This window comes from Carettochelys insculpta, chromosome 8, assembly GCF_033958435.1.
Source record: "Carettochelys insculpta isolate YL-2023 chromosome 8, ASM3395843v1, whole genome shotgun sequence".
Taxonomy (NCBI): domain Eukaryota; kingdom Metazoa; phylum Chordata; order Testudines; family Carettochelyidae; genus Carettochelys; species Carettochelys insculpta.
In genome coordinates, this window is record NC_134144.1 from 28,459,377 (window position 1) to 28,487,076 (window position 27,700).

A 27,700-nucleotide genomic window follows, 5' to 3' on the forward strand; every position below is an offset into this window, starting at 1 on the left:
ACTTCAGGAAGCATTTTTCTATCTTCTCTTGACTGTAATACTGGGAAATGGAGGGGAAGTATAACCCTAGCCATTAATGTCAAAGAGGGGGTCAGAAATCACTAACACGTTTAAAGCGAACTAGTCATTGAAGGAGTAACTCTGACTCATGCAGGATATCCTGAGTGGCACATAACAAGCGAGTTACTGAAACTTGTTTGCCCGCAGTAGGGGCAGCAATAACTATTTATGGTCAAATTTGTGTTGACAAGAATGTGTTTCTCTGCCACTGTCTTTTCCCACCACCAGGAATTAGCCTACGATTGGCTTCCCTTGACCCCGCCTCTTGTGGGCGCGCCTCCCTTGATCCGTTGGCCAGGTTCGTCCTGATTTGGCCCCGCGTTAGAAGTCTCTGGGACTAATTGCTCGCTCCGTTTTGTAGGGGCTTGGCACTCATCTCCGCCATAGAGAGGGCAGCTAGAAACGGAAGTATCCGGAGAATAGTATTTTGACACCATCCTGTCTCCCTCCACCCCGCCCCCACGCTCCAGCAGTGCTGTCAGACTCCGCGTGAGCCGCCCAGCTTCTTATTTTTTTTCCCTCCAGCCACGGCCATGATCCTGGCTTTTTCATTTCACTAGGCATGAAAGAAGTGGTTCCTTCACTCTGAATCTCCCGGGCGCAGCAGACACATACGGACGAGTTGCCGGAGCAACCTGAATAGGAACGAACCAGAAATGAAATGATCAACAGGTTTATCCCAGACTGGTGCAGATGAAATGAATGATCTTTTCTGCAGCTCCCTGCAACACACTGTACAAAATCCTTCATCACAAATGGGTGCTACTTTATAAACTGTCTTAAAATGAATCCCAAATGAGCTTTCTTCTGGAAGAGTGGAGCTTGGACAGTCTGATCATATTATCTCCTCGTTCAAAAGTTGCTTCATGGTGAAAACAGAAATCAAAGAGACAAAACCATATTCCTGTTTGCAATGTGTTTATTCCCAGTCTTTTAAATCCAAAACAAACATACTAAAAGCTAATTGCTAGGCTCGCTGATTTACTTTGCAGCAGCTCGATTTCATTTTGCTGTATCCGGATGAAATGCGTTCCTGTGCGATCTAGAAACTGTTGCTGAGTGAAAGGAGAAAAGAAACAACCTTTAGAGAACAACTTTCCATTTTTTCAAGTACTCCATTATCTTTTTCTAGGCAGCAAAAGAAGATAAATGTGCTTCTGAATAAGGGAAAAAACCCGAACGTTGATTTCTAAGACTATATATATATAAAATCTAACCTAGGCTTGCACACCTTTTGGTTAGCTGTCTTCATCTTAAACATAAGGATTCTTCTAGTCAGTCAAGGGGCAACTCACATACCACCATCTTTTATTCAAAGGAAGGCACAGATGTTCCTTCTGCAGGGGAGGTTTTAATTTATGAAAATTATATTGTTTATGCATGAATGCACTCTGCACAACACACACTATTTCCATGTGATGAGAGAAATACCACAGAACCAGTGCCAATACCAGGAACATATTCTGCAAATTTAGTCGCTTAAATGTTTAATGAATATTTGGAAGGCATTTTGAAACCAGAAGAAACATTTTCAATTACCTTCTCTTTTTCACAGTTATTAACAAAATTCAATCCTCCAGCCAATACAATGTAAAGGTCTGACTATGCTATTTGAATAGCTGTTATAATATGTAAGAAGTAACAGAACAGAATTTTGGCAGATATTTTATTTTACCTTTTTCCTTGTGCATTTTGTTGTTTCTGGATGTCACCACCACCGCCATCACCACCCGAAAGCAAGTGCAATATAATTTGACTTATATTTTGTGTTGTCTTTTCTTAAGATGGCATGATATATATATATATATATATATATATATATTGTACTGAAAAACATAACAGACCAAATCCCAAAATCCTTATTCAGAGTCTGATTGTTGTGTCCCATCAGACAGATTTAAAGGGAAGGGAGTACCTGCACAGTTCTCACAGATGTTAGTAATCTAACCCACCATCCTTATGTGGAGTAAACTGAGAGGCTGATTCTCAAGGCCATATGGATCCCAGTTAATCAGCAGGAGTTTAGAACCATCTGCATAGATGCCCTGTGCTTTCTTTCCAGCTCTGCACACTGGTGGCCCTTTCCCAATCTCAGCAACTCTGACACGATGTTGCCGCACAGATGAGGATGGCCAATGGGTAGTGGCAGCTGCCTTCTGGGAGCAAACCAAGGTGACTCAGGAGTGGCTGCACAGGGAGAAGGAGTGGCAATGGGACTGGGCATGGGCCTCAGACCGGTGGCTGGCCAGGGTTGATTGCACCCTTGATCTTATGGAGGCCTGGCTGTCAACCCCTGTCCCTCCGCCGCCAATGTCCCAGGTGCTTCTGCTCGCCCAGCAGTGGGCAGCACACATGGCCTGTGCCCCTGCCCTCCAGGCCCCCTTCCTCCCCCTACCTGCCCAGGCCCCCCATTGAGCCCAGTCCTGCAGCAGCCCCTTCCATCCATACTTCCCCATGGTCCTGGCCCTGGCTCCAGCCCAGTCCAACCCTGAGGGGGAACCCAAACCTGGGGCAGATGGGAATCCTGCAGCCAGTGTGGTTCATGGCTGTCTACCACCTGCCTTGAGTAATGCCCCCCTCCCAGTTACGATGCCCCGCCCCCCGCCCACAAGTAGTTAGGCATGCAGGACATTTGTATATAGTTCACACACAAAGGGTTGTTTTTACTCATAGCTATATTTTGGAATTGTAAAGAGTTATATTTTGTTATAGATACATTTTTATCATCATAGTAAAGGGAGTTCTTGAAAGACCCCAACTGCTTCACTCTTTGTGGGGTGAGAGTTGGGGGAGTGGGAGGAAGGGAGGTGTGATGGTGAGGAGGGGAAAGGGCTGCAGACCCAGCGCAAGCCCCGGCGGTGGCCTGTGAAGGGTTATTGCGGGCTGTGGGCAAGGTACACCCTCAGGGCCTCCCAGATACACAGCCCTTTGGCATGCGCTTACTGGCTGGGTTTGGTGCTCAGCTGCTCATAGGGGCCTCCACTCCTGGAGGAAGTCCTCCCCCTTCCATTCCACTAGATTATGGAGGGTGCAAAAGGCACCCACGGTGTGAAGTACATTCTGCTCCCCCACATCCAGCCAATTCAGGAAGCACCAGAACCTTCCTTTTAAGTGCCCGAAGGCAAACACCACAGGGATCCATGCCCGCGTCAGCTGTATGTTAAGGAGGTCCTGGGTGCGGTCCAAGTGCCCAGTGTAGGGCCTTAGTAGCCACGGGAAAAGTGAGTAGGCCGCAATGCCTACTATGCACAGGGGCATCTGCATGTCCTGGATGGTAAGCTCCTGGCAGAGGACTCAGGTGGCCACCTCCATCCTGCAGAACAGGCTGGAGTTCCAGAAAACCCTTACATCATAGCTTCAGCCCAACCAGCCAACATAGACTTCAAGGAATTGTCTTCAGTGGTCCGTCTGCATGGAGTGGTAGCCCTTCCTATTTATGTAGTGAGCAGCACTGTGGTCCAGGCCCCAGATAGGGATGTGAGTCCCATCCAGCACCCCGAAGCAACTGAGGAAGCCATGTCACTGATCTGGATCAGCCTCCTCATCAGGATGGCATTTATGGCCGTCACCTGTAAGGAGAAGAGAGTGGACACACCCATGAAGATCCAGGGGGAGAGAGTGGCCCTGGGCTCAGGCAAGCCTTGCATCCATCAGCGTCTCCTCTGTCACCCTTTTCCCTCTGCCCCCATGCAGGGACAGTGCCTGAGGGTGCCTTACCTGCATTAGTATGGCCCCTATCGTGGATGTCCTAATGCTAGATTGGTGGCCCACAGAGTGGTAGCTGTCAGGGGTGGCCAGATTCCACAGAGTGATCACAACCTGCCTCTCAATGGAGCACTGAGATGCCATGGGCCTCCTCTGCAGGCTGCCTGTCTGGGTCATCCCCCCCGATGTGGTGGAACAAACAAATGATCACCAGTGGCAGGGCCAGCCTGAGCTGATCCTCAGTCCAGGACGAGCCCGAGGGCTGCTCTGGCATGCCAGCAGTTTGGAAAGACCTGGATTTCTCTCATATGGAAAGGGAGCCCCGCAGCAGCTTTACTTTCCTTCAAGGAAGGAGGCAAGACTCAGTATGGGGAGCCCTTTAAGGGCGCTTGGGGCTAGAATTCCCCGAAGGGTTTTCCCTCTGTACGCAGCTGCTTTCCAACAGAGGGGCCAGCATGTGCGTCTGCTCTCTGTCGAGGGGGCAGATCAGTATTCCAAGTCATTTCTGTGTGTGGATGCAATCTGTCCACAGGGGTACTGCCAGGAAATCTTTTCTGACAGTGAGATCTGTTGACAGAGGCTTGTAGATGCGGCCTTAAAATGCAATGTTTGGTGCTTTTGCAGTTGGCAGCTGCCCAGGAAGCCACACTGAAAATGAGGCTGCCACCATGGAGGGGGCTTAGTAGAAAAGACTTTGCACCATGACCTTCTTAGGGCTGATGTGTGGATAGTATTCATGGCCTGACCACTTTTTCCTCATCGCCATCCACTTTTTGCTTTCTCTTCCTGACTGGATCTCTGAGCCCATCAAAGCACTCCACAGATTTTGGGATAAGCAGAATCACTGCTGCAGCAGTGGCTGAGTTCCTCTGTTATGGCTGGGAAGAATGGGATATGGGGTGAAAGATATAATTAGGAACCTCAGATTTTATCCAATATTTTATTAATTGACTTCAGTGAGGCATATGATTGAATAATGATTTCAGATCCTGGCTCAATGCTGAAGGACTGCTTTTTTTTGTTTTGTGAAGACCCTGGCTCAGTCATTTCAAGGCAACTACCTGACTGAATAAGAGAGGCAGGATTTAGCTCACTGAAGTCCTGGAAGCAGGACTGGACTCTGAATTTGGGTAAAATGTGTATAAAGAGTTACTTTATTCAGGAGTGGGTGTTTCAACAGTTGAGTCAATCCACAAATGATAGCACTGTGTTACCTCAGAGGTTAACTAACAGGAATAGCAATGCAAGATGAGTCTTGACATAACAGTACTAGCTATAAAAACAAAGCTTTTTCATTAAAAAAAATTCAGTCACCCAACAAAACCTCATCTTAAAGTAAGCTAGATCTGGTGAAAACCTCGCCCATAAATTGCTTTCATTGTTTTAAAAATAAAGGACTTGAAGTGCCTCCAATACTAACTTTTCGAATAAAAAGTTTCTTTTGATAGTGCAGTAAATAACAGCCATCAGGAACTCTACCAAACTGTATAAATAATTATTTAGTCAAATGATGCTTATTTTATTTATGCAGTCCCTATTCAGGAGAAACTCACGGAAATCAAACCTGTCATAGTGGCATTAGGAATTTTGCATGATAAAGTACTGCAGAATTTGGTCCTTGTGAGTTTTTTTTTTAAACTCAAATATAAATATGTTTATTTTTTTAACCACTAAACTGGGTTGTCTTAAAAAGAATGAGTTAAAATATGCATTTGAAATGATCTAACTACATTATTTAGCTAACAGACCTATATTATAAAACATTAAAAATATAGGAATGTGTCTTGAAATGAGGGGGTGAAAAGCTACATTAGAATTATTCTGTATAAATGTGTACAGAAGTAAAATAATTAAAATGTATTTAACAAACTATCAGATGTGAGGCAATCGAAATTAAGGCTGACATTACTCATTAAAAATGTCTTGTATGTATTTAGGTTGCCTATGGGGTGCATTAAGAATAGAACATCCATCCTGATTTGCAATTTCCTGGCCTGAACCATTTTGCATCACAGGCTTAATTACATGTAATATAAAATAAATTTTAAGTAATTGTGACCTACAGTTTCTAGAAACTTGTCCAGCAAAAGCAGGACAAAACCCAGAATTGCAATTATACCATTATTGTACTTTTTTAACATAATACATCAAACAATACAAAGAAGACAAAATACCCCTATGGTCCATGTGTCCTTATTTTATCTTATTTCTTGCATATTACATCTTTTTCCCTTTATTGGTCTTGTTCTCACTGAACTTGCAACTGTCTTGCTTTTCAAAATTACTTTCACCTTGTGCTTCTACCACCTTTCCAGTTGCCTCTTTTGACCTGTGCAATCTTTCCCATTTCTTCTTTTTCTTCTCTTCACAGCCATTTCTATTTTTGCCCTTTTTCAAGTTTAGTCAGTCTTCCTCAGTTTCACGCTTACTTAGCTTTCATGCTCTAGTCCTCCTTCTCCTAGCTCCATCCCTTGATCCAAGAAACCAAGAAAGAAAAACAAGTTATAACATAAATCAGCAACACACAAGCAAGAAATAGCTCCTTGTAACAGGGTGGCACTCATCTTGTGCAAGTGCCCTCTCTGGCTGAGAGAGTGAGTGTGAGTGTGTCTGCACCTGCTCAGTCTTTTTGCCTTTTGTCTACTCGGCCCTCTGGCTGAGTCACAGTTCAGGTGTCATACAAACGAACTAAGCCCTTCCAGAGTATACATTTAACAGGTGCCCATCCCTGTGTCCTCTGCCAGTATCTTATGTTGTTTTTCCCCACTCTGAGAGACACAAAGAGTGGTGTATACAGAGCTTCTCCTCCAGGAGACTGTTTCTGGTCCCTACCTGAGGGCCTTATCTCTATTCACCAGCATCTGAGCTCTGTTCTGAACCAAGTAGTGTCTCCTGGGCTTTCCCTTCTGGAGTGTTTTGGTTATTGCTTTGCCTATCTAATTTCAGGCCTCTGGCTGGGTTGTTAGCCTCCAATTCCTGTCCATGCTTCCTCTGGAATGCCAATGTCAAGGCAACCTCCCAATTGCTATGGGAGGCGGGGCAGAGGAGAGAGTTGGAGGGATCTACCTACACTCCATCAGGACCTGATACAGTATGCAATGCTGGCCAGCTCTGCACACAGAGCTCGCCAAGGTAGGTCTTCCCTCAGTGAAGTCTCCAGACATGCTAAGCTGGCTCTAGTGCTGTAGCTCTTTCACAGGACTTCTTGGCTGCTGACTGGCTGCTTTGTTTGGCCACTGCTCTAGCCTCTATGGTCTCAGCATGGGGCAAGGCCTCAAGCCCCCAAGGGTTCCAGGCCCAGTTCTTTCCATCACACATGGAAAAGATTCTGCTACTAGTGTTCTCAACAGAATTTCATCTGTGGCTATGTCATGTTTAGAATTTTAGGAAAAGCTGAACCTGATGCTTGATATTTCTGATTTAAAATCGAGACAGAAAAAAATAAAATGGCTTAGCTGTGATGAAATAATATGGAAAACTGTAGGTACTGACTACTTTATATTTCAGGTTCTTCTCTAGAGCGAAAATGGAGGTAGCGCTCACACTTAAAAAAAGCTAATGCTCCCGATTTGAAAATCCATGGTGTAGCATAGACATTACTACACATTAGGCCTAGTAGTCTAATGAACAATGATCACAGCCAGGAAAATGGGAAAGCCAATGATGTGCTTCCACTTTCAGGGTCCCCTGGAAATTAATCTCCTTTAGCCGGTTGATATGGTCCAGCAAGCAGGTGTTTTCAGTTTTACTCTCCTGTCACAATCTGGTCATCAGCACTTTTTGATTCCTACTAGCACTCCCAGTCTTCCTCTATTCATTTTGACTCCCAATTTTCCTTTCCTGAGTCCTTCTCCACCAGTCAAAAACTGGCCATTCAAACTACATTCAGTTCTAACCAGGACCCTGGGGCTCTTTTCTCCTTACAAACTTCTTGCTGAGAAAGGACATGTGATATGAACTTCTCCATCTTCTGGTGGTATTTCCTCCTTCATCCTTTCCCCCACGAAGCCGCTGTCCTTTACTGTTCTTTCCTTCTCCTCTTTCAAGGAGGTTGTCCTAACTTTTTTCTTTTCTCACTTGGCAAAATTCTTCAGAAAAATGTTTCTGACACTTGTCCTACTTCCTCACATGAGCACAGAAAAAGAAACAGAGCATCCTCGAGCAGGAGAGCAGTAGTACTGATGGAGGAAGAGCTGGCAGCTTTCCCTGTTTCCTGCTACTCCTCTTCTCTCAGGCTCTATTTCACCTGTTACCAGCTGATACCACATCCCTCCCTTTCTGCTGCTCTGCTCCATGTTTGTGTAGCAGGGGGAGTAAAACCAATCTGATTCACTTCCAATGGTCCCCTACCTATTACAAGTACTATAAAACAGCAATGACAGGATGATTACCAAGTTTCAAACATAAAGAACAACTTATGTGAGTTATAGCACCAATCTGTTTTAAAGGACATCAGTCCACAATAGTTTATTTGTGGTACGAAACCATACTTTTTGATTGGTGTGTGATCTTTTGCATAATTACTGCTTAAATAAAGGATAACGTGTGTTTTCACTGACTTAATACAAGTGCACTGTGGGACATTAGATACAGTAATAGGTAACAGCATCTTAAAAGTGAGGTGTGTTCCTTCTTGTAAAGACTGTCAATCTTTATAAACATAAAAATAACAAATATTTTAATACAGGCCTCCTTTGAAGCCCCTTTACAGAATTTCCTGACATCAGGAAAAAGTCATTTATCATTTTCACACCAAATCCATCTCTCATCTGTGGTTATGTACTTCAACTTATTAATTTTTCTCCCCCTCCCCCGCTCTGGGCTTCCTATTTCCTTTGGTTCATTGTCACTCTACCAGCATACCCTTTATACTGGGAGGACACACAGGTTACAGAATCTTAGAGCAATTTGCAGCATAATTATTATTACCTTATCTGTATTTCTGAGGAAGCAGCATATCATCCCCACATCCTCCTGTTCATACCAAAATCAGAAATGACCATGGGCCTCACCTCCACACCTCAGACATTCTGGGAGTTCCGAAGAAAGCCAAAACTATAGCGTGAAGGCCTTGTACCTCTGCATTCAATCTGAAACTTGGTGGCCTCCTTCCTTTAGGGACTTAACCAAACTGTCACTGCCTCTTGGATCTCCAAATGAAAGCTTGTTGGAAGATATAATTTGGTATTACCCTTTCCCTAGAATCTCCAACATCCCACTGCTCCCCTGCAAGATGAGGATGACAGAGTGCATCTACTTCCATCCACTCATCCACATGTCCTGTTCAGTCTCTGACTTCCTGCTCTGCTCTAACTAATGTTTGCAGAGAGACCTCTGTGCTAGCAAGACAAGCAGGAACAGCGCTATATAGACAACTGAGGTCTTTCAGAAAAGGACAGAGGAGATCCAAATGGCAAGATTTAGGAGATGGATCAAGACTATAGCTAAAAGCTACTGAAAGGCAGACGTTATGCAGTGTAAGGTAGAAATGATTATAGTTAACATGCATAGAAAAACATTTCAGTTACAACCAGTAATCTATGAATTGATACAATAAAGTTGAATTTTAGAATATTTTTGTACAGAAAATTAATTAAGTGTATTGGTAAGTCATGTGTTTTATATAGAGAATAAGAGTTGTATTGAAGAAAAATTCCAGACTGGAAGTTACTCAAAGGTTTTAATAATTGAGTATTTATTAATGGAAGCAAAGCCCAATAGCATCTAATGTTCCCACTAGAGATTTCCTCTGCTACAAAAATTATGTATATATGTAAAGTTATTCTTTATTTTTTAATTTGTTTAATTTAAAATATTAAGCTATCACTTTAAAGTTAATATAAAGATATTAAAATGTTTACTCACAGGGTATTGTAAGTCTCTTGGAAACTAGAATAGACTTTTGCTGATGTCACTAAAAACCATGATACCATTCCATGGATACAAGGGAGTTGACAGTTTAGTCTTTGACTGCAATTTGCTCAAAAATAAACTGGTATTTATTATAAGAGATATACTGTGTAGGCTAATGAATGATTCCAGAGACAAATAAAGATTGCTGAAGCAGCTAACATAGAACACAGAGCCTCACAGATGATGCACCTACTCTTATCACATATTGCACTTTACCTTCTAGTTAATGATTTAACATTTCTTCTAAGCAACATCAATGAAAATACATTAAAGTACTCATTGATGTCAAAGACCTGATACAGGTTTTATTGGTTCATCTACAGTTGTAGTTGTCAGAATAACAATTTGGAAAATATATTTGATCTGCATTTTATATCTCACTATACCAGCTTCTGGAATGAGCTCTGTTTACAGTAAAGATAGATATCTCCAAATTTTCTAGATAATGTTAACCTTTTCTATTTTATTTGGTTGGGTTATTTTGCAAAGTATACACATTCCAAATGATAAGAGCCACATGGAAAAATATTGGGCATAACTTACAAAAAAGGAAATGAGAATAGGACCCTTATTGCTAAGAGTTTAAAGTAAGCAGAAGTTGTTATATAGTCAACTCTTTCATATCCAGCAGCCCTGAGACTGGCAGGTTGCTGGATATTCAAATATTCTGGATAATATAGAGGTATACCTAGCAATACTTAACAGTAAAGAAAAACGAGAGTTGATACGAAGAAACAAACAAAATGTATCCAGTGCATTTACCAACAACAGTAATATTGTACACTGCAAACTTACACTGAATTTGCTGTTTATTTGTATTTACTTTCACTATACTGTACTTATGGAAAACGTAACTAAAATTTACTTGTGGTTAAATTGCTGGTTATTTGAGAGTTCCGGATGATAGAATGCCAGATATGAAAGAGTTTACTGTATGATTAGACTATGAGTTGAGGCACATTTCCCTGTTGTAAAATAATCCTTGTTTATACAGGATTTTCATATTTTTCTATAAAATACAGAAAACCCTCAAGATATGCCAACCAAGTTGTACATGTTTTGGGTTAATGCAACTGCCACCCCTGACAAGAGCAGGAAACCACTCCTGTGGGGGGGCAGCTGAGAGTCAGGCTGCCATCCCTGCCAGGAGCAGGAAAACTGCTCCTGTCAGGGCACCAGCCTGACTTTTGCCACCCCGACAGGAGCAGTTTCCGGCTTCGGTCGGGGTGGCAGCCAAGAGTGAAGCTGCCATACCTGAAAGGAGTGGGGAAATGTCTCCTGTCAAGGGTGGCAGTCTGACTCTTGGCTCTACCCATGACATGAGCGATTTCCTGCTCTTGTCAGGGGTGACAGCCGATCCTGCCAGGGGCGGAAACTGAGTGTCAGACTGCCGTCACTGACAGGAGCAGGGAACTCTTGGCTGCTACCCCTGACAGGAGAGGTTTCCCAGTCCCTGGAGTGGCAGGGAGCTGGGAACCAGGCAGAAGCCTGGCTCCTGGCTCCTCTCTGCTTGCAGAGCTGGGAAAGTGACCAGGGCAGAGCTGAGAAACTCACCAAGGCTGCTGTCCTGGTCACTTTTCCGACTCTGTAGGGGAGGGGAGCTGGAAGCCAGGTTGCTGTCTGGTTCCCAGCTCCCCACCACTTGCAGACCCCCAGAAACTGACCAGCCAAGAGCTGGTCAGTTTCCTGGGTCCCCTAAGCTGCAGGGAGCTGGGAACCCCTGGAGCACATGGAGGTCAGTTTCCCAGATCCTGCAAGCAGTGGGGAACTGGGAACCAGTCTGCCACTAGGTTCCCATGTGCTGGTCAGTTTCTCAGATCCCCCAAGCAGCGGGAAGACCCCTTCACTCTGGGAGCCAGGAAACTGACTAGCCCTGGCTCCCATCTCCCTTTGACTTGCGTGAAAATTTGGGTTACGCAGGGGCTGCAGGAATGCAACCCCCCTGTAACTCAAGGGAATACATTAGTTTTATTTTTCAAGTTTCATGTACTAGTACTATTCCTAAAATATTTTCATAGAAAAGTTGATCTGATGATCCTGTAACTGGAGTATATTGGTTTCCTGTGTAGACCTTCTTGTTTATCATTCTTTACCTGTAATTCTTTTTTGCTAAAACCTCCATTTGTATTTTTTATGTAAACCACATATATTAAAGTCCAATTGTGCCATCAGATGTACACAAACAAATCACACTTTGAGACAATTATGTGTCTACATTTGAGGCTAGAATGAAAAAGGTTACTGGTTAGCAGTAATGGGTAATAGGTTTAAAACCTACAAAAGGAAGTTCTTCTTCATGCAGCACCTGGTAGGCCTGTGGAACCCCTTGACAGAAGATGTTGTGAAGACCAGGACTTTAACAGGGTCCAAAAAGAACTAGATAAATGAATTGAGGTTAGGTCCATCAATTGCTATTAGGATGGGTAGGAATGGTGGTCCTAGCCTCTACCTGCCAGAGGCCGGAAATGGATAACCACAGAGGGATCACCTGTTCTATTCACTCCATCTGGAGTATCTGGCATTGGCCACTGTTGGAAGATATGATACTGAGCTGGATGGGCCTTTGGCCTGACCCAGTATTGCTGTTTTTAAGATTTAATGGAATATAAAAACCACTCTAAATAGAAGCAAGTACATTACAAATAAATACATAAACTGGTTTAAAATACCTTCACCACCTGTTTGTTATTTCAACACATTGCTGTCGATGATGTTTGACTGGTGTTACAAATGGTAGTAAATGTTTGACTAAAACACAGCCATTCAGATATGCTTCAGGCTAAAGTCCAGTTAACCCTAGAGAAACTAGTTTTGAATACATTTTTGTTAATAAAAATTGTAACTAAATGTTTATCAGGAACTCTTCTGAACATCATCTGAGTGGATCAGCCAGTATCATTATTATTAGAGTGATAAGGCTTTGCAATTCCACAGGCCCCTTTCTTCAGGGAATCTTGCAGTGAACATTTGCTCATCTACCCTCCATTTAGTATTGCTAAGTCCAACCATTCAAAAATGATGAGTCAGATCCCCCAAATCATAAGACTGTCTTAAAAATCATGACTGCTATATTTGGGCATGCCTATGGCTGGAAGGGTATTGTAAAAGAACTCAGATAAACCCAGATTTGAATCATTACACTGCATGCTGATCATGGATCACTTCTCAAGTTCTTCTCTGCAGCCCTGAAGGAACTTAATTAAAAATATGAAAACCAATAGTCTTAGGCTATGTCTACATACAGCCATCTGTCGACAGACGTTTCTGTCGGAAGGTATCTTCTGACAAATCTTCTGTCAACCGATGGTGGCCAGACATGAAACTATCACTCTGTTGATCAGCTCTGTTGACAGAGAGCAACCAGACTGCCTGGCTGCTCTCTCGACAGAACAGCCAACTGGAAACACAGCAGAGAGAGCTGCCCTATGTCCCGGAAGCCCTGTCTGTCAACAGAAGGCCCCCTGAAGCATCCACACTGGCTTTCTGTCAATAGTTTCTGTTGAAAAAGGTGTTCTTGCCTCCTGGGCAAATGGCAGATAACTGTTCATGGAAGTGCTGCACTCTGTCAATTTAACATTGACAGAATGCACTTGTGTAACCCTTCTGTTAACGCCAGATGCCTGCCAGAAGGGCCGGGTTTAGCTCTTGTGGGGTTTTCCTATTAAGGATACAACCAACCAGCTCGAGCCCCCACCCAGTGGCCTGGGACAATTTTACCCCCGTGCTGGGTGCCTGTAAGGCGGTTCTCCCCCGCCCCGCAAGCACAGAATCTGAGATAGAAATGGCATGTTTAATGACCATAACCTACCCCAAGGTTACAGCGACAGATGCAGTATATCTCAGCACAGAAGAGGCAAAATCCCTTTTACCCAGATACCATCTTCATATGCAGTAGAACCCAGTCTTTTGCTGGGGCTTTTGGCCCTTTTCCACACACAGTTACAGGGTGTACCCTCTGCGGTGCAGTCCCAAACTTAAAGCCCACAGATACATCACCAGGGCAATACTAGCCGTCCACTTGTCTGTAGCATCCCCTTGCTATCACCAGCCATCTGCCAGTCGCCGTTGTCTGCCGCCGCTCCTACCAGCCGCCCACCATCATCTACTGCAGCTCTGCCACCACTGCTCCTACCAGCCACCCGCCAGTCACCGTCGCTCCTACCGGCCACCCGCTGGTCCTGCTGTTGTCCGCCTGTCCTAACCCCACTGCTTGGGACTGCCCTAAGGCAGAACCCAGTGATTTCAGCTCTGTGTGGCCTCAGCTGCCACTCTGTGATTTCAGCTCTTGGTATCTCTAGTGTGGGGTTTCACAAACACCCTAGTATCCAGCTCTATCTTTCAACAGGTGGGGAGGGTTAGTCAAGCCAGGCTTATAACTATATGGCTAAAACATAGGCAGGACCAAGGCACTCAGCAACCCAACTCAACCAGTACCCCTCCCCTTCTCTCTCACAATGCTTTAAACCAGGGAGCCCTGTGTAATCAATGTCTTACACAGCTAAGGTGACTGCCCGGCCCCCCACAACAACCCAGAGCATTGGTGAGATCTTACAACTCCCACATTAAGCGTCAGCTTAAATTGTGATTTTACAACTACATGTTTACAATAGACCAAATTTCATGGCTTACTTGCTACCCATTAGGCTTTGCCTGAAAAGGTATTACACATGCACACCTTTTGCATTCTTATGCAAATGACCTCTGGGAGACTCATTCCTCTCAGCCTTCAGCAGCACTGCATTCCTTCTGCCACATTCCCTACACTTGTAATGGGGATGCTCTGTGAGTTCTGTTACCAAACCTCTGTAATGTAGATGTAGCCTTACATACCACATGATTCCAGGAGCTGGATCTTTAATTCAAACCACCAAATATAGGTTCAACCTCTCTTGTCCAGCACTCTCAGGACCTGACTGGGGCTGAATGAGAATTTGCCCAACCATGGGAGGCCAATATTGCCTAGTACCTTACTAGCACTTACCCTGCTTACTGGGCTCTTAGAAGACATTTGGGGATAAATTACAGCTAAATAACAGCACAGAACACAGAGAACCAGGACTGGTGGCTGTAAACAAACTTTTTGGTACCATTGGAAACTTGGCCACACCATAATAAGTGGTTGTCTGTGTGGCTAAAAACATGCTAGATTATGGATTTTGCTGGATGAGAGAGTTCTGTATTAGAGAGGTTTAACCATGCTGGAAAACCAATTCAAAGAGCTGTTTTGTTTATTCAGGAAGCACTTTCCCTGCCAGGTAACTAGGCCCCCACCCCAATGTCATGGAGGATGACATCCTGATGGACCTGATCTGAGAGTGTGGGCGAGCCCCCCATGTCAATAAACCTTCTGTGCCCCCTCTCCCCCCAAAAAACCTACCAGAACAATCAATCGAGGAAGCTTTGTGTTTTGAGAGGCACCCGATATAAAATCTCCAGGATCAGCTGCGGCTAGCAGGGTGCTGCCATCTCACCACACCTACAGCCCGTGGCTCCTCCTGCCTTCAGTAAGCTGAGCGAAATCTCACCGTAGGCACACGAATGACACGGGCGGAGGCTCAGGGAATGATTTTGCGCCCATTGATTTCTGCGTGGGACCCAAGCTCACCCCTCCAGACCTCCTGTGCACACGCACCGCAGGCAAAGGCGCCTCTGGCCGGGCCCACGGCCTAATGACCTCGCCCAGCACCGGGAGCAGTCGGGGCGACAGGCCGCAGCCCGCTGCACAGTGAAGGAGGCGGGACTGCCAGGCGTCCCGCAGGCTGCGCAACCAGCCGCCAGCGGAGCAGAGAGTCGGTCCTGCGAGGCGCGAGCCCGGCCGTTAACGGGCAGAGCGGCAGAGGGCGCGCGCCTGCGCTGCGAGCATTTCCCCGCCCGCCTCGCGGCTTCTCATGGGATGGGAGCGGCGGGGGCGGAGGAGGCGCTGCCTTGGCAGCAGCCGGGACGCGAGGAGTCTGTCGCTGCAACTTGGCGCGAAGAGTTCCGCCGCCGCCGCCGCCGCCATGCTGGGGGCCGGGAGCCCCCTCCGCCGGCCCAGGAGAGAAGCGTGGGCCGAGCTCGCGGAGGAGCCGCTGCCGCCGCCCGGCGCCGGGGTGCCAGAGGCGGCTGGGAGGGGCGCTGCTAGCAGCAGCGTTGCCCCCTCGATAGCGCCACTGGAGGGGGATCCCGTGCGCGGGGGGCAGGAGGCGCCGCTCCTCAGGGGCATCTTCGAGATCGGGAAGAGGAGCTGCGACGTGGAGTTGAGCGCCAGGCAGCTCCGGTGGAGCCCTATCCAGCCCGAGAGCCGCGGGGGTGAGTGCGGAGGGAGGAGCGGGCTCTGGGGCGGGGCCTCAGTCCACCCCCAGCAGCAGCCGCCGCCTGTCGGGGCGAAAGAGATTGGGGTACCCTGGTCTCCCGCCCTTCCACGCAAAGTGACAGAGAACTCCCCAACTTGGTCCTGGAGACGAGCCAGCCCCGCCTTGGGCAGCGGCACATGGAGGGGCTGCGCGTCGCCAGTGGGTGTCCCTTTGAGTTCGTCTGGCTTTGAATATTGCACTTGCTCGGTGGTTTGCGGATAGCTGGGACAGGGAGGGCGATCGGGGATGCCTGCAAGGGGCTGGGCAGCCAGAGCGTGGAGAGCAGCAGGTAGAGCAGGTGGTTGCTGTCTGCAAACAGTATCAAGTTACTGAAACAATCACTTAAGTGCCGCTTACACTTTCTGGAGGAGGCCAAACTCTTGTGTTCAATTTTTGGTCCAGAATCATGCTGTGTGTTTCTGTGTCTGTTTCCTTCTCTGCCAGACAACAAAGTTTACCCATGGAAGCAGGATCATTTAAGTATCAGATGAGATTATCATAACTGCTGAATTTCTAGTGAAAGGAGGGTTTTGTGGTTCACACAAGTCAGTTTTTGGAAATGGAAAATTGACTTAAAAGAGATGATTGTGAACAAGTTAAAATTACTGACATCTGTCTCCAGGTTAAATCTGTGCCAGCAATAAAAGTGAAGAATTTACTTAGGTATCCAGATCTCAAACCTAAAGCAAAATATCAGTGGGCAGTTTTTCATTACTTTGTTCTAATGTATAAACGCTCAGGAAGCATGAAATAGTGTGTTTCACAGCTTTTAGCCATAATCAGAAGAGTAAGAGGATTTTCATTGATTTTGCAGCATCAGGTTTTTGCATTGTAATCTAAATCAGAGCTGTGTAACCTATACCTCAACAGGCAGTGGGGAGCCTTCTCTTTATCAGGAAGGAATATTCACCTATCAAATGTTGACCAAACTTGCAGTGCAAATCACAAAGCTTCTTACCTTCCACGGGTGCGGAATAAGTGGGTAGAAAACCTAAGCAAATCATTTACCGACCACCATGGATGTAATCACATGAATGTCCAGCTGTAGGGGGACTACTGAGGTAGACGTATTGACAAAGAATGCCAATGGGAAATGCCAACAGTTTTGCTCCCTGCATGGCCACAGTCCTGATTCCATCACAGATACATTCCAGATGCCTTGGACAAACAAGCTGTATTGCACCCCCCATCACACTCCTATGCAGAATGCTGCTAAAAATCAAATAGGATGAGGCTTATATGACTAGCCCTAGCCTGGTTTCCACTTCATTGTATCTGTGATGGGTAACTCCAGTTTCACTCCCATTGCACATAGCCATGATCTCTTAAGATGGTGGGTGACTGCTGTATGCAAAACTGTGAGCCATTCATTGAGTAACTTGTAGGCTCTATGGGTTTGTGTCAAAATAGGGGTGTTTTCTGTCTGGTCAGTCCAGGGTCTCACCAATACAGTCTTCTGTCCAGGATAGCTTGGATAATCTCTTGCACCTAAAACAGGTCTATCAAGGTCCAATTGGCAGCAATATCAGCTTTCCATCCTCTTATGGATAACCATTCTATATTTTTTAATCAGAGACAATCAAGCATATGAAGGGCTGGCAAGATTTTACCATGAGATAAGGGAAGCTATCCCCACAATCCTTGAACCAAGTTGCAGTGAAGCTCATGGAACCACCATTTGAGCCTCTAGCTCCTTACTGCACCTGCGTCTAACTAGGGATGTTAACTGGTAAGCCTCACCTCAAATGGATGAGGCTTCTGGTTACAGTTAATTGGTGGGGGCTGCTCCAGGCCCTGGGGCCCACCTCATTCTGGAGGCTGCTCCATTGCTGTGGAGCCCTCTCTGGGCAGGGAGCAGCCCCAGTTTCCGGCATCTCAGGGTGCGCTGTGGGTAGGGGCACTCCAGCCTTGCTGAAGCTGTCCTTGTCTGTGGTGGCCCCTCAGAGCACTGGCCCTTGTCCGCAATGGTGGTGATGAGGTTTCCAGCCTGACTGGGCTGGATAGGTGCCCCATGCCACCTCTCCCAATTTAATTGGTCAACCAGTTTAACTTAATGATTAACCAGTTAACCATTTAAATTAGATTTTACATTCCTGTCTCTAATAGTGTCTGTCTTAGTAATTAGTGCTTTGGCCTGAAGGGTGGCCGTACAGCTTGCTTTGACATTTTAATTGCTTTGTATAGTCTGGTGCCCTCATCTGAGACCTTTTTTCTGAAGTGGTATTGTGATGGAGTGGGGGGGAGTGCATGTGTGAGACTCAGGCTGGATGTGTGAGACAAGCAGAGCAGCTCTCAGCGGCTGGGGATGACCCTGGGGTTGTGGCCTGGGCTGGCGGGTGGCACCTCTGCCCTGAGGGGGAAGGAGCGGAACTGGGTTTGGTTCTGGGGTGGCAGTTAGAAGCTGGAGGGGAGAGGGAGCTGGAAGGCAGCCAGCCTGGTGAGAGGGGGAAGCTATACCCCAGGGGGCACCCCTCGGGCTCCCCTCCCCAGGACGTGTTGGAATGATTGCCTCTGACTGCTGCCCTGACTCTTCTGTAAGAAACTGGGCCTCTGTCATCTAATAAACTTCCTGTTCTACCTGCTGAGTGAGAGTCACTCCGGCCTGTGGATGGGGTGCAGTGCATGGGGACCCCTGAACCCCATCACAGGTATCCATTATTCTTTCTACTTTTTCCCACCCTGAGTGGAATGAATTTTGTTATGTACACTGATGTGAAGGTGAGAGGCAACACATCAGCTTCCTATTACTGCACACAAAACATTTCATATTATGGGAGTGTGGTCAAGGCGTTCTGAGTGTGGGAGGGGGCTCAAGGCTGGGAGTTGGGGTACCAGTGGGAGTATGGGCTCTGGGCTGGAGGGGCGTCTTTAGGGTGGGGCTGAGGATGAGAGGTTTAGAATGCAGGAGCTGATGCTGAGTTGTGGAGGGGCTCAGGGTTGGGGGGAGGGTGTTGGGGCTCAGGCTTACCTGGGTGGCTTCTGGCTAGTGTCACTGAAACAGACTGCCTGGTACCTGCTTGTCTGCAGGCACCATGCTGCATCCTGGAACCTTTGTGCTGGAGCTGGTAAGGAAGGGCCCCTCTTATTGCCTCCAGCAGCTCCATGATGGGGCCAGTGGGGAGGTGCCCTCTCTGCTGTTTGTCTCTTGCTAGGGCCTAAAGAGAAGGGTGCTTCCCTGCTGGGTGCAGCAGTTGTGGAACTTGGGGAGAGGCTCAGTGGGTACTTACATGGCATCTACGACTGTTTACTTACCTATGTTTTATCCAAAACCATATGCCAATAAAGATGAGTAACATCTGCACACCATTAGAAGAGAGTTGGCACTTGACGTAGACAGGATGAAATAGTTTTATTTGACCGCCCAACTGTTCTTAAGCATTGTGGACGGAATGAAAAGTTTCCTGGTCTCGTCACAAAGAATTTTGTCTTGGATAACTTCCCGCGTTCTTGTTTGTTATGATCTGGCAGACATTTCCTCACTGAGCAAACTCATGGCACAGATCACAAGCAGCCTAAGTGGTGTTCCTTGTGCAGGTCCTTATCCAGAGTGTTTGGAGAGTGGCAACTTGACGATCACTTTACGTACTTTCTTTTCCCATTGTGTACTACTGAATACACTGCAGAGAATGTTGAATTTGGATGAGTTGTACTCCAGTCTGAGTGTAAGTGAACTCCAAACCTGCCACCTCAAATACAGCTTTCCAAGTAGGGAACTCTCCAAGTAGGGAAACCACATGTGCACTTGTTCCATGATTTGCCATCCTGCTCTTCTGCATTAGAATTGTTTGGCTAGTAGGAACTGAGGGAGGCTGGGGATAGCTGCACCTTCTATGCAAACACTCAGTGGCACATAGCAGAAGAAGATGTTGGAGCTGCCTTGATGGCTACTTCTGAAGGAAAAATGATTCTACCAGGAGTGCAATGCATGCCATAAGTGGAATGGACACCTGCAGTACATCTCCACAAATAACACAAAAAGTTAGTTCCCATTTTTCCCAATCCCAACAGATGTGTACTTCATCTAATTATAGTGTTGTTTTAGCTTTTCCTTTAGTATTAGATCTTGGGGAACACGACCCTGTAATCCTTTAATTTATTGCATCTATAATAGCAGTCCAGTGGGTAATGAAGACATGACCTAAGGAAGCTAGCAGAGCAACCTCTCTCAAATCCACCTGAAAAGAACTCAATAAATATTAGAGGAAAATAATAATCACTGAACCCTCTCCTATCAACTTCCGTACTCTACCAAAACAAGAAGAGTAGGCAGAGTGAATGGGAGTGTCAGCTGTTGACTTACCAGTGTGAAGATCCTGTGGTAAGCAGGCCTAAGTTAGTCGGTTTCAGCTATGTTATTCATGTAGCTGAAGTTGTGGACCTTAGCTTGATGGCCTGAGTTAGTATAGACAAGGCCATAGGATACAGGCCTTTGCTGCAGTATGAAAGGTTTTTTCAGTGAAGTTTCACCACCTCATTACTAGGCAATAGGATTTCCTATGGCAGGATTAGTTAAGGCTACCTGTTAAATTACCCATTTTCCCTTGCAGCCTAAATGTACTGTTAAGTATCCTCCACATTTGAATGTATCCTGCTGTTCTACATTTGTTTAAAGACAGAAAAAAACTGATTATTCTGATTTATGATAACCCTGTACCTCATGTTTCACATGAGAGAACACTTCTCCAAGTATCTTCCAGTTTTCTCCCTGATATGATCCAGCCTTACACCATAGCTAAGAATCTGACTCATCAACTTCTGTCACCCATACCAGACTATCAAAACAAAAAAGCAGTCATGTAGCGCTTTAACAAAATAAGTTATTAGGTGATGAGCTTTTGTGGGACAGACCCACTGACATTTCATGGGTATCCATTGAACACTTAGTTTTCCTTCCCTGAAGTAAAGGGAACCTTCCATGTTAGCCTTAGGGCTTCTGTCCTCGGGAGGTGGTCAGCTCTTCTACATGGGCTTCTTTTGGTCTTTTTCTAAGAATATAATCCATGCTAGGTCAGACCAATGGTTCATATAGCCACCCAGTTTCTTACCTTCTGATGGTGGCCAGTATCACATACTTCAGAGGGGAACGAAGAGAACAAGACAAGTTCAATAAATCCAGGCCCTGCCTTGTACAGTCCCAACTTCTGGAATTTGGAAGTTTATGGATATCTGGAACATGGGTTTTGTCTGTGGCCATTTTGATCTCTCTCTTCCAGTCACTTTAATTTAGCTTTTCTTAGCTTCTCCATAGATACTCTCTCCCTGGTTACTGCTTGTCAACCTTATTTTTTTCAGAATGATTTATATAACAGAAAATCAGATTTTTTTTTAAACCTTTTCAGTAGTTGTCAGTGGTGTGTCACTGCCCTCTCAGGATATTGCAGTGGGAAATTAGTCACTTTGCTGAACCCAAACTTGATAGCATGGGTTAGCCATAATTTTTCTCCAGGCCTGGATATTCTCTGTTGGTGTAATCTTAATGCATTCTGGGAGGAGACAGAATGAGGTGTCTAAGTCCTGTCAAGTTGATTGACTGCTATTTTACTGGCCAAGAAAAAAAGGAAGATTTACCAGAGTGTTGCCACATCAGGGAAAATAATTAACAAAGAAAGGGAAAAGTTTGTTTGTTTGTTTTTTTTCCCCTAATGTTGATAATACAACCTGAGAGAGTTTTCTTTCTTTTCTATGATTTTGAAGTGCTTCCCAGGGGTGAGCAGCCACACTAATTGAAGAATAGATTTAAAAATTACTTGTGTGAGGTTATTGGAAAATTTGAAAGATTTATATTAGATTTTATTGGGAAAAATGACAAAAAGCTAACTGAAATTTTAATGGTTATGAAAAATATTGAATTAGTTATACTGGAAAAGTGAATCACTTATATTGCACTAGCCACAGCATGAGAAATGGCAAACTTTCCCAGGCTGGTGTCTCAAAATATCTTGTCCCTATCCTGGGCAGAGTCTTTGTGATTGAATAAGAAATTCATTCGCTGGTGGATAGCCATGTTAGTCTGTAGTTTTGCAAATAACAAGTCGTCCTGTAGCACCTTAAAAATTAACACATTTATTTAGCTTTTGTGGATAAGACACACTTCCTCAGATTCTTAGCCAAGAAATCTCATTATCTAGTAAATAAATTTGTTAGTCTTAAAGGTGCTACAGGACCGCTTGTTATTTATTCTCTTTGTCACTTTCTATTCTTCGGCATTTTTCCCGAGACTGTCAACAAAAATTCCAAATTGTTGCAGTTTTGGTATTTGTTTTATGATGTAGATGCTTGTTCCGTAGGCAAGGGACAGAGATTGCCAATTTAATATTGTTTCTGGCTGTAGAACTTCTAGTATCTGTAAATATGAAGTCTTCTTGTAATTAAGGATAATCTTGGCGTATTTTGTATTCTTCATTCTTGAAGGCCCCTGGACGCATCTGAAACTGTGTGGAAGCGATCTTCAAGGTATCAGAACTGAGTGGTTTCTAACATCTTTTGGGCACTGGGTCTCCAAAATAAAGCATGTTTATGGCTCCCTGTTTTGCATAAGTTACTGGACACAATCTAACAACTTAATGCTAGCATATAACTGCCAAGAGAGCTAAAGGCAAATCTTACATATAATATTGAGTAGTATGCTTTTGCACAAAGTTTAAAAAACTGTAAGGGAGTATTTCTAAAAGCATAATAAGAAAAAAATAAAATATCAAAACAGCAATAAAAGAGTAAGTCTTTAGTAATAAAAGACTTTGAGTTAATTTTAAATGCATAACAGTCTGTGGCCAGAGCTATTGAGGAGCAGATGTGGGTGAAACAGATACCAGTAGTCTATTCAGGATACTGAGGTAAGACATCTGTCAGTCTATGGGATAATCGGTAATAATGGAAACAGAAATAACACCAAAAATGGCCTCTTACAAAATGTAAATTATTGAAGTTGATCAAATTAGAAGTGTTTAATTTGGCTACTGATAAGGGGGAATGTTTTCTTTAAAATTTGGACTAGTAGGGATATCTGTTGCCCACATACAAAAGTGTTAACATAATTGGGTGGTAGACATAAAATAGAGTAATGAAAGATACATCTGATAAAGTCAGCTTTGTATTACATGGTTTAATTTTCATTTTTAAAAGTACCTGAATATTTTTAACAGTTTTACACAAGCTGAACTTTTAAGACTCAGCTCTTTCCTGAGAAAAACGAAACAGGATTTTGTATTAGTATGCATTTTGTATCAATATATACTTTTTGTTTAAAAATTTATATTCATCTGTTTCTTTCTTCAAATAAACATTAATTTGTGAGACTGTTTTATAGCGTGGAATATGCTGATACTTTGAAAGACAAAGTTTCATCTTTTGTTATCTTTTGCCACTTTTTGGTATTACTACTTTTATTTCTCTTAAATTTGGGAGCTGAAATTAGGTAGAATTAATGCACATTGAGTGCATGCTGGTGCTTGTGTCTAGTTTGCGCATACCTTACGATCTTCTTTGTGCAGAAGATAAACAATTAAAAAACATAAATACAAATTTCTGTGTTCTGCTTATATATGCTTAAGTTAGTTGGGAAAATTCATGCTTTAAATTTAAATACAGATTGAACCTCCCTAATCCGGAACTCTCTCATTTGGCAGACTCTGTAGTGCAGCATGATTTTAGTTAGCTGGATGACCACTTATGGGTGTGGCCAAGTTTCCCACAGTCCCATAAAGTTTGATTGTTTCTTATCTGATCTTACCAATATTTTATAATCTTCAGTTCTTTCCTCCTTACTAGACCATAGGAAATCCCTGTTAATAGACCCTCCCCTAAAAGATGTCTCTGTCTGAGCCGTGTGTTTCTTTGTATCTGTTGGCTTTTCCTTAGCCCTTACGTTAAAAAGGTCATAGAGTAATTTTTAAATTTCAGTGCCAGAAGGGCAGTTCCATTTTGGTTTAGGTGGAGCCCATCCTTCCTGTATAGCCTCCCCCTTTCCCAAAAGTTTCCCCAATTCCTAATGCAACTAAATCCCTCCTCCCTGCGCCATTGTCTCATCCACACATGAAAACTTCGAAGTTCTGCTTGCCTACCTGGCCCTGCATGTAGAACTGGAAACATTTCAGAGAATGCTATCCTAGAGGTGCTGGATTTCAATCTTTTTTCTAGCAGCCTAACTCTGGCCTCTAGAACTTCTCTCTTACCCTTCCCTATGTCGCTGGTACACACATGTACCACGACCTCCAGCTCCTTCCGAGCACTATGCATAAGACTATCTAGATGTCTCATGAGAGTCACAACCTTAACACCAGGCAGGCAAGTCACTGCGCAATTCTCCTGATCATTGTAAATTTAGCTGTCTGTGTTTCTAATGATCAAATCCCCCATTACTAACACCTTCCTTTTTCTAAGGACTGGAGTTACTTCTCCCTTAGAGGATACCACAACATCACCTGGAAGAAATGTCCCAACTATGTGCTAGTTTCACTCTGCTCCAGCTCAGTGTTCTCCTTCCCTACATCTTTCACCTTTGTCAACAGCACAGAGGCTGTCTGAATGGAAGTGGGACAGTTCTACAGTATCTCGGAAAACCTCATCTGCATGCCTCTCTCTTTCCCTTAGCTCCACCAATTCAGCCACCCAAGCCTCCAAAGCCCATATATGGACTCTGAGGGCCAGGAGTTCCTTGCATTGAATGTACACACAGGTCACCTGTCCAAGCAAAAATTGTGTGTATTGAATTGTTGTACTTGGCTTATTCAGTCATACCTGTTGATTGTAATTTTTTAATCCTGTGGGCTGTGTGTGCTCTGCAGTGGTGTGGGAGAGTGAACTGAACTAAATATATAAATCTTCTTGTAACAATTGTAGAATCTTTACCTAGTGATGTGTGACAGAGATGTTTTTGACTTCTAAGCGGAGATAATAGGATTGGCAGTTACAAAACACATCTCCTTTTGTAAACCAGTTTTAATTTGTCTGAGAAGCAATAGACAAGGAAACAGTGACACTTGTCATCAACTATTAAAGGTAGAACCTCGCTTTTTAAGTTGTTAAATTTTCCATCCTCACTAAACGTTAGTGGGGCTATTTTGTGAATTAAAGTTGAATGAGTGAGGCAAAATAAGGTCTTAAGTGTCTTTCTAGGAGTCTTATATCTAACAAATAGCTTTTATTCATGACTCCATCATAGGAGCTGCAAATTAAGGTAATTAGTAACTCCAGTCATCACAAAGGGGATTGAAAGAGACACCAGTCAGATTTACCTGAATGGACTTGTTTCTTGGCTATTTCCATATATTTCTGAATGGCCATATGATTCTGTGCTATGGATTTTAGTACTTAGCATTATTAAACCCCATGCTGTTTTTTTGTGCCTACACTTTAACTTACTGTAATTTATGCTTTCTTTCTCTCTTTCTGGCCTGATTACTGATTTGAACTGTCATATTTTCAAACTGCTGTAGTCATAAATCTGTTCTCCACATATAAGATGGAAAATTTTACTTATGCCTTTTTTGTGTATTTTCTTTTTTAACTCCCAAAAAACTTTTGTGCTGACCTATGTACATTTTTTTTCATTTGGTGAATGCCCATTATAAAAATTCAGATGAAGCATTTTGAGTGCACTGCACAAAGCAGCTGTAAAATGAATGATTGGGAAACTGAGCATCTGCTTTTGTTGGGTTCGTTGTGTTCACCCTTACTTAATATTGTCATTCTGTCAGCATAGGCTTGTTTTGTTAGTTAATGGGGTTCATTAGAAAACAGGAAATAACTAAATGTTTGCATTTAAAAACAAGAGAAGTGGTCAATAGATATGGAAGAAATCTTGTTTTCTTGCTGTTTCATTCATGTAAATTATAGTGATTTTAAATTTTTGCATTCTTTTGAAAGACAGGCATTATCAACAGCAGTTTTAAATATTATCTACACTAGAAATGTTTACAGACAAAAATAAATAACTGAAAATTCTGTGAACTCTGAGTAATACTCATTGTTGAGTTCTTATTAAACTGTATTTTAATGTTAATGGATCATACAACTTTAATTTTTTTCACTGTTAGTATACTGGCCCCCCATTTTCACTACTTATGTATTTTTTGTCTGCACATACTGTTGCAACATAATGTGTTGAGTATTTGATACATGTATTACCATAAGGAGCTGCTATTATTTTAGACACCAACTGATTTCATGATAGTGTCAGATTTCTTTCACATATGCCTGTGTTTTTTGTGCAGAGGACCCCAAAGAACATCTGTTAGTTTTTTAGATATCTTCTGTTTCTCTTTAGAATTTGACCTTTTCGTCAGTTTCCAGTGGGACTCTTACAGAATTTCATTATGGCATCCTTTCTAAATTGATTCTTCTTTCACAGATACTATCAGTAAAGTTCTGGTTTTCTTGTGTTCTGGCATATCGTGACAGTGCAAGTGTGAAGTGGATTGTAAATGAAACTTTAAAACTATCTTCCCAGGATCATTGTATTGTTTTGCACTGTAGCTTTGTTATTTACAAAACATGAGAAAAAAATCATAGTCTTTTAATTGGTATCTCTTTACTAGTCAGGTATTGCGTTTAGATCCACTGATACAATGGTTCTCAGCCTTTTTCATACTGTGAGAAAAAAGTTTTGGAATGAAAAAAGTTTTCAGTGATTTTTGGGACCCTCTCCCATTAAAAAAAATTGAAGTATGGTTGAGACCTTCCAAGATGAGAGCTTATATCATAATACAGGGGTTGGCAACCCCCGGCACTGGCATGCAAGTGGACTTTGGGTGGTATGCTGGTGGGAGCTCAACCCTGCTCCTCCTCTCCCCCAGACAGCAGGGAAAGAGGCTGGAGCCCCCACCAGAGCAGGGCGGGCCCTCCACAGCAGGGCAGGGCTGGAGCCCCAGCAGTGGGGCTCCCACAGCAGCATGGGGCCAGGGCCCCAGCTGCGGGGCTGAACTGTGTGACAAGGTGAGTGTGGCGTGTAGTGGGGCCTGCCGGCCAAGCCCCTGCTGAGAGGGGTTGATGTGCAGTCTGGGCTCAAGTGGTTGGAGTGGTGGAGGATGTGATGTCCAGCTCGGTGGCTGAGGGTCTATGGCTGGTTATTGGGCCTGGGGTGGGGGAAGGGAAAAAAGACTGACCCCCTTCGGCCTGCCACTTACTGCCTCAGGTATGTGGCCTGTTGCCCTCGTGGGAGGGGGTCAGGGCAATCCCTACTGGGAGTTCGGTTTTGTCTGCCCTTGAGGGGACCTGTCTGGAGGGGGTGGACCACCTCTGCAGTGGGATTGGAAGGTCTGGAAGCAGGCATTGTGGTGCTTTAGCTTGCAGGAAGTGGGGAGTAAGGGGTAGAGGAGGGAGGCTCCCCAAGGCAATACTCATCATGGTAAAGCAAGGCCAAGGATCACACTAAGCTGTAAAGCTCTGCATGTTTCTTTGTTAATCAAGTTGTTTCAAGTAGGACTATTAGTGAGTAAAAAGCATTACTGGCAGTTGGCCCGTACGTAGAAGTCAAAAGTCAAATTTCGGCACTCTGCCTCAGAAAGGTTGCTGATGGCTGCTTATGACCATCCATCCCATCTTAGGTGGGAGAGCCCTGCATCTTGGGCACCAGGAAGGTGTCCCATTTTATTTTAATGAAGGGGCTAATTGCCCTGTATTTGTGCTGGTGCTGGGAATGGAGAGCACACAGGCGTGGCTGCTGCCTGGTTTCCAGATCCTCACAGCTTGGA

At 44.3% G+C, this 27,700-nt stretch overlaps 1 protein-coding gene across 1 annotated transcript in view; it reads left to right on the forward strand.

The window, feature by feature from the left end:
* The first annotated feature begins 15,565 nt into the window (after positions 1-15,565).
* Positions 15,566-27,700, forward strand: part of CERKL (CERK like autophagy regulator) — a 139,501-nt gene continuing 127,366 nt past the window's right edge. The window contains exon 1 of the mRNA XM_075001786.1: positions 15,566-15,966. Coding sequence (XP_074857887.1) covers positions 15,567-15,966 — 400 coding nt within the window. The 5' untranslated portion in view covers position 15,566. The remainder of the gene's footprint in view (positions 15,967-27,700) is intronic.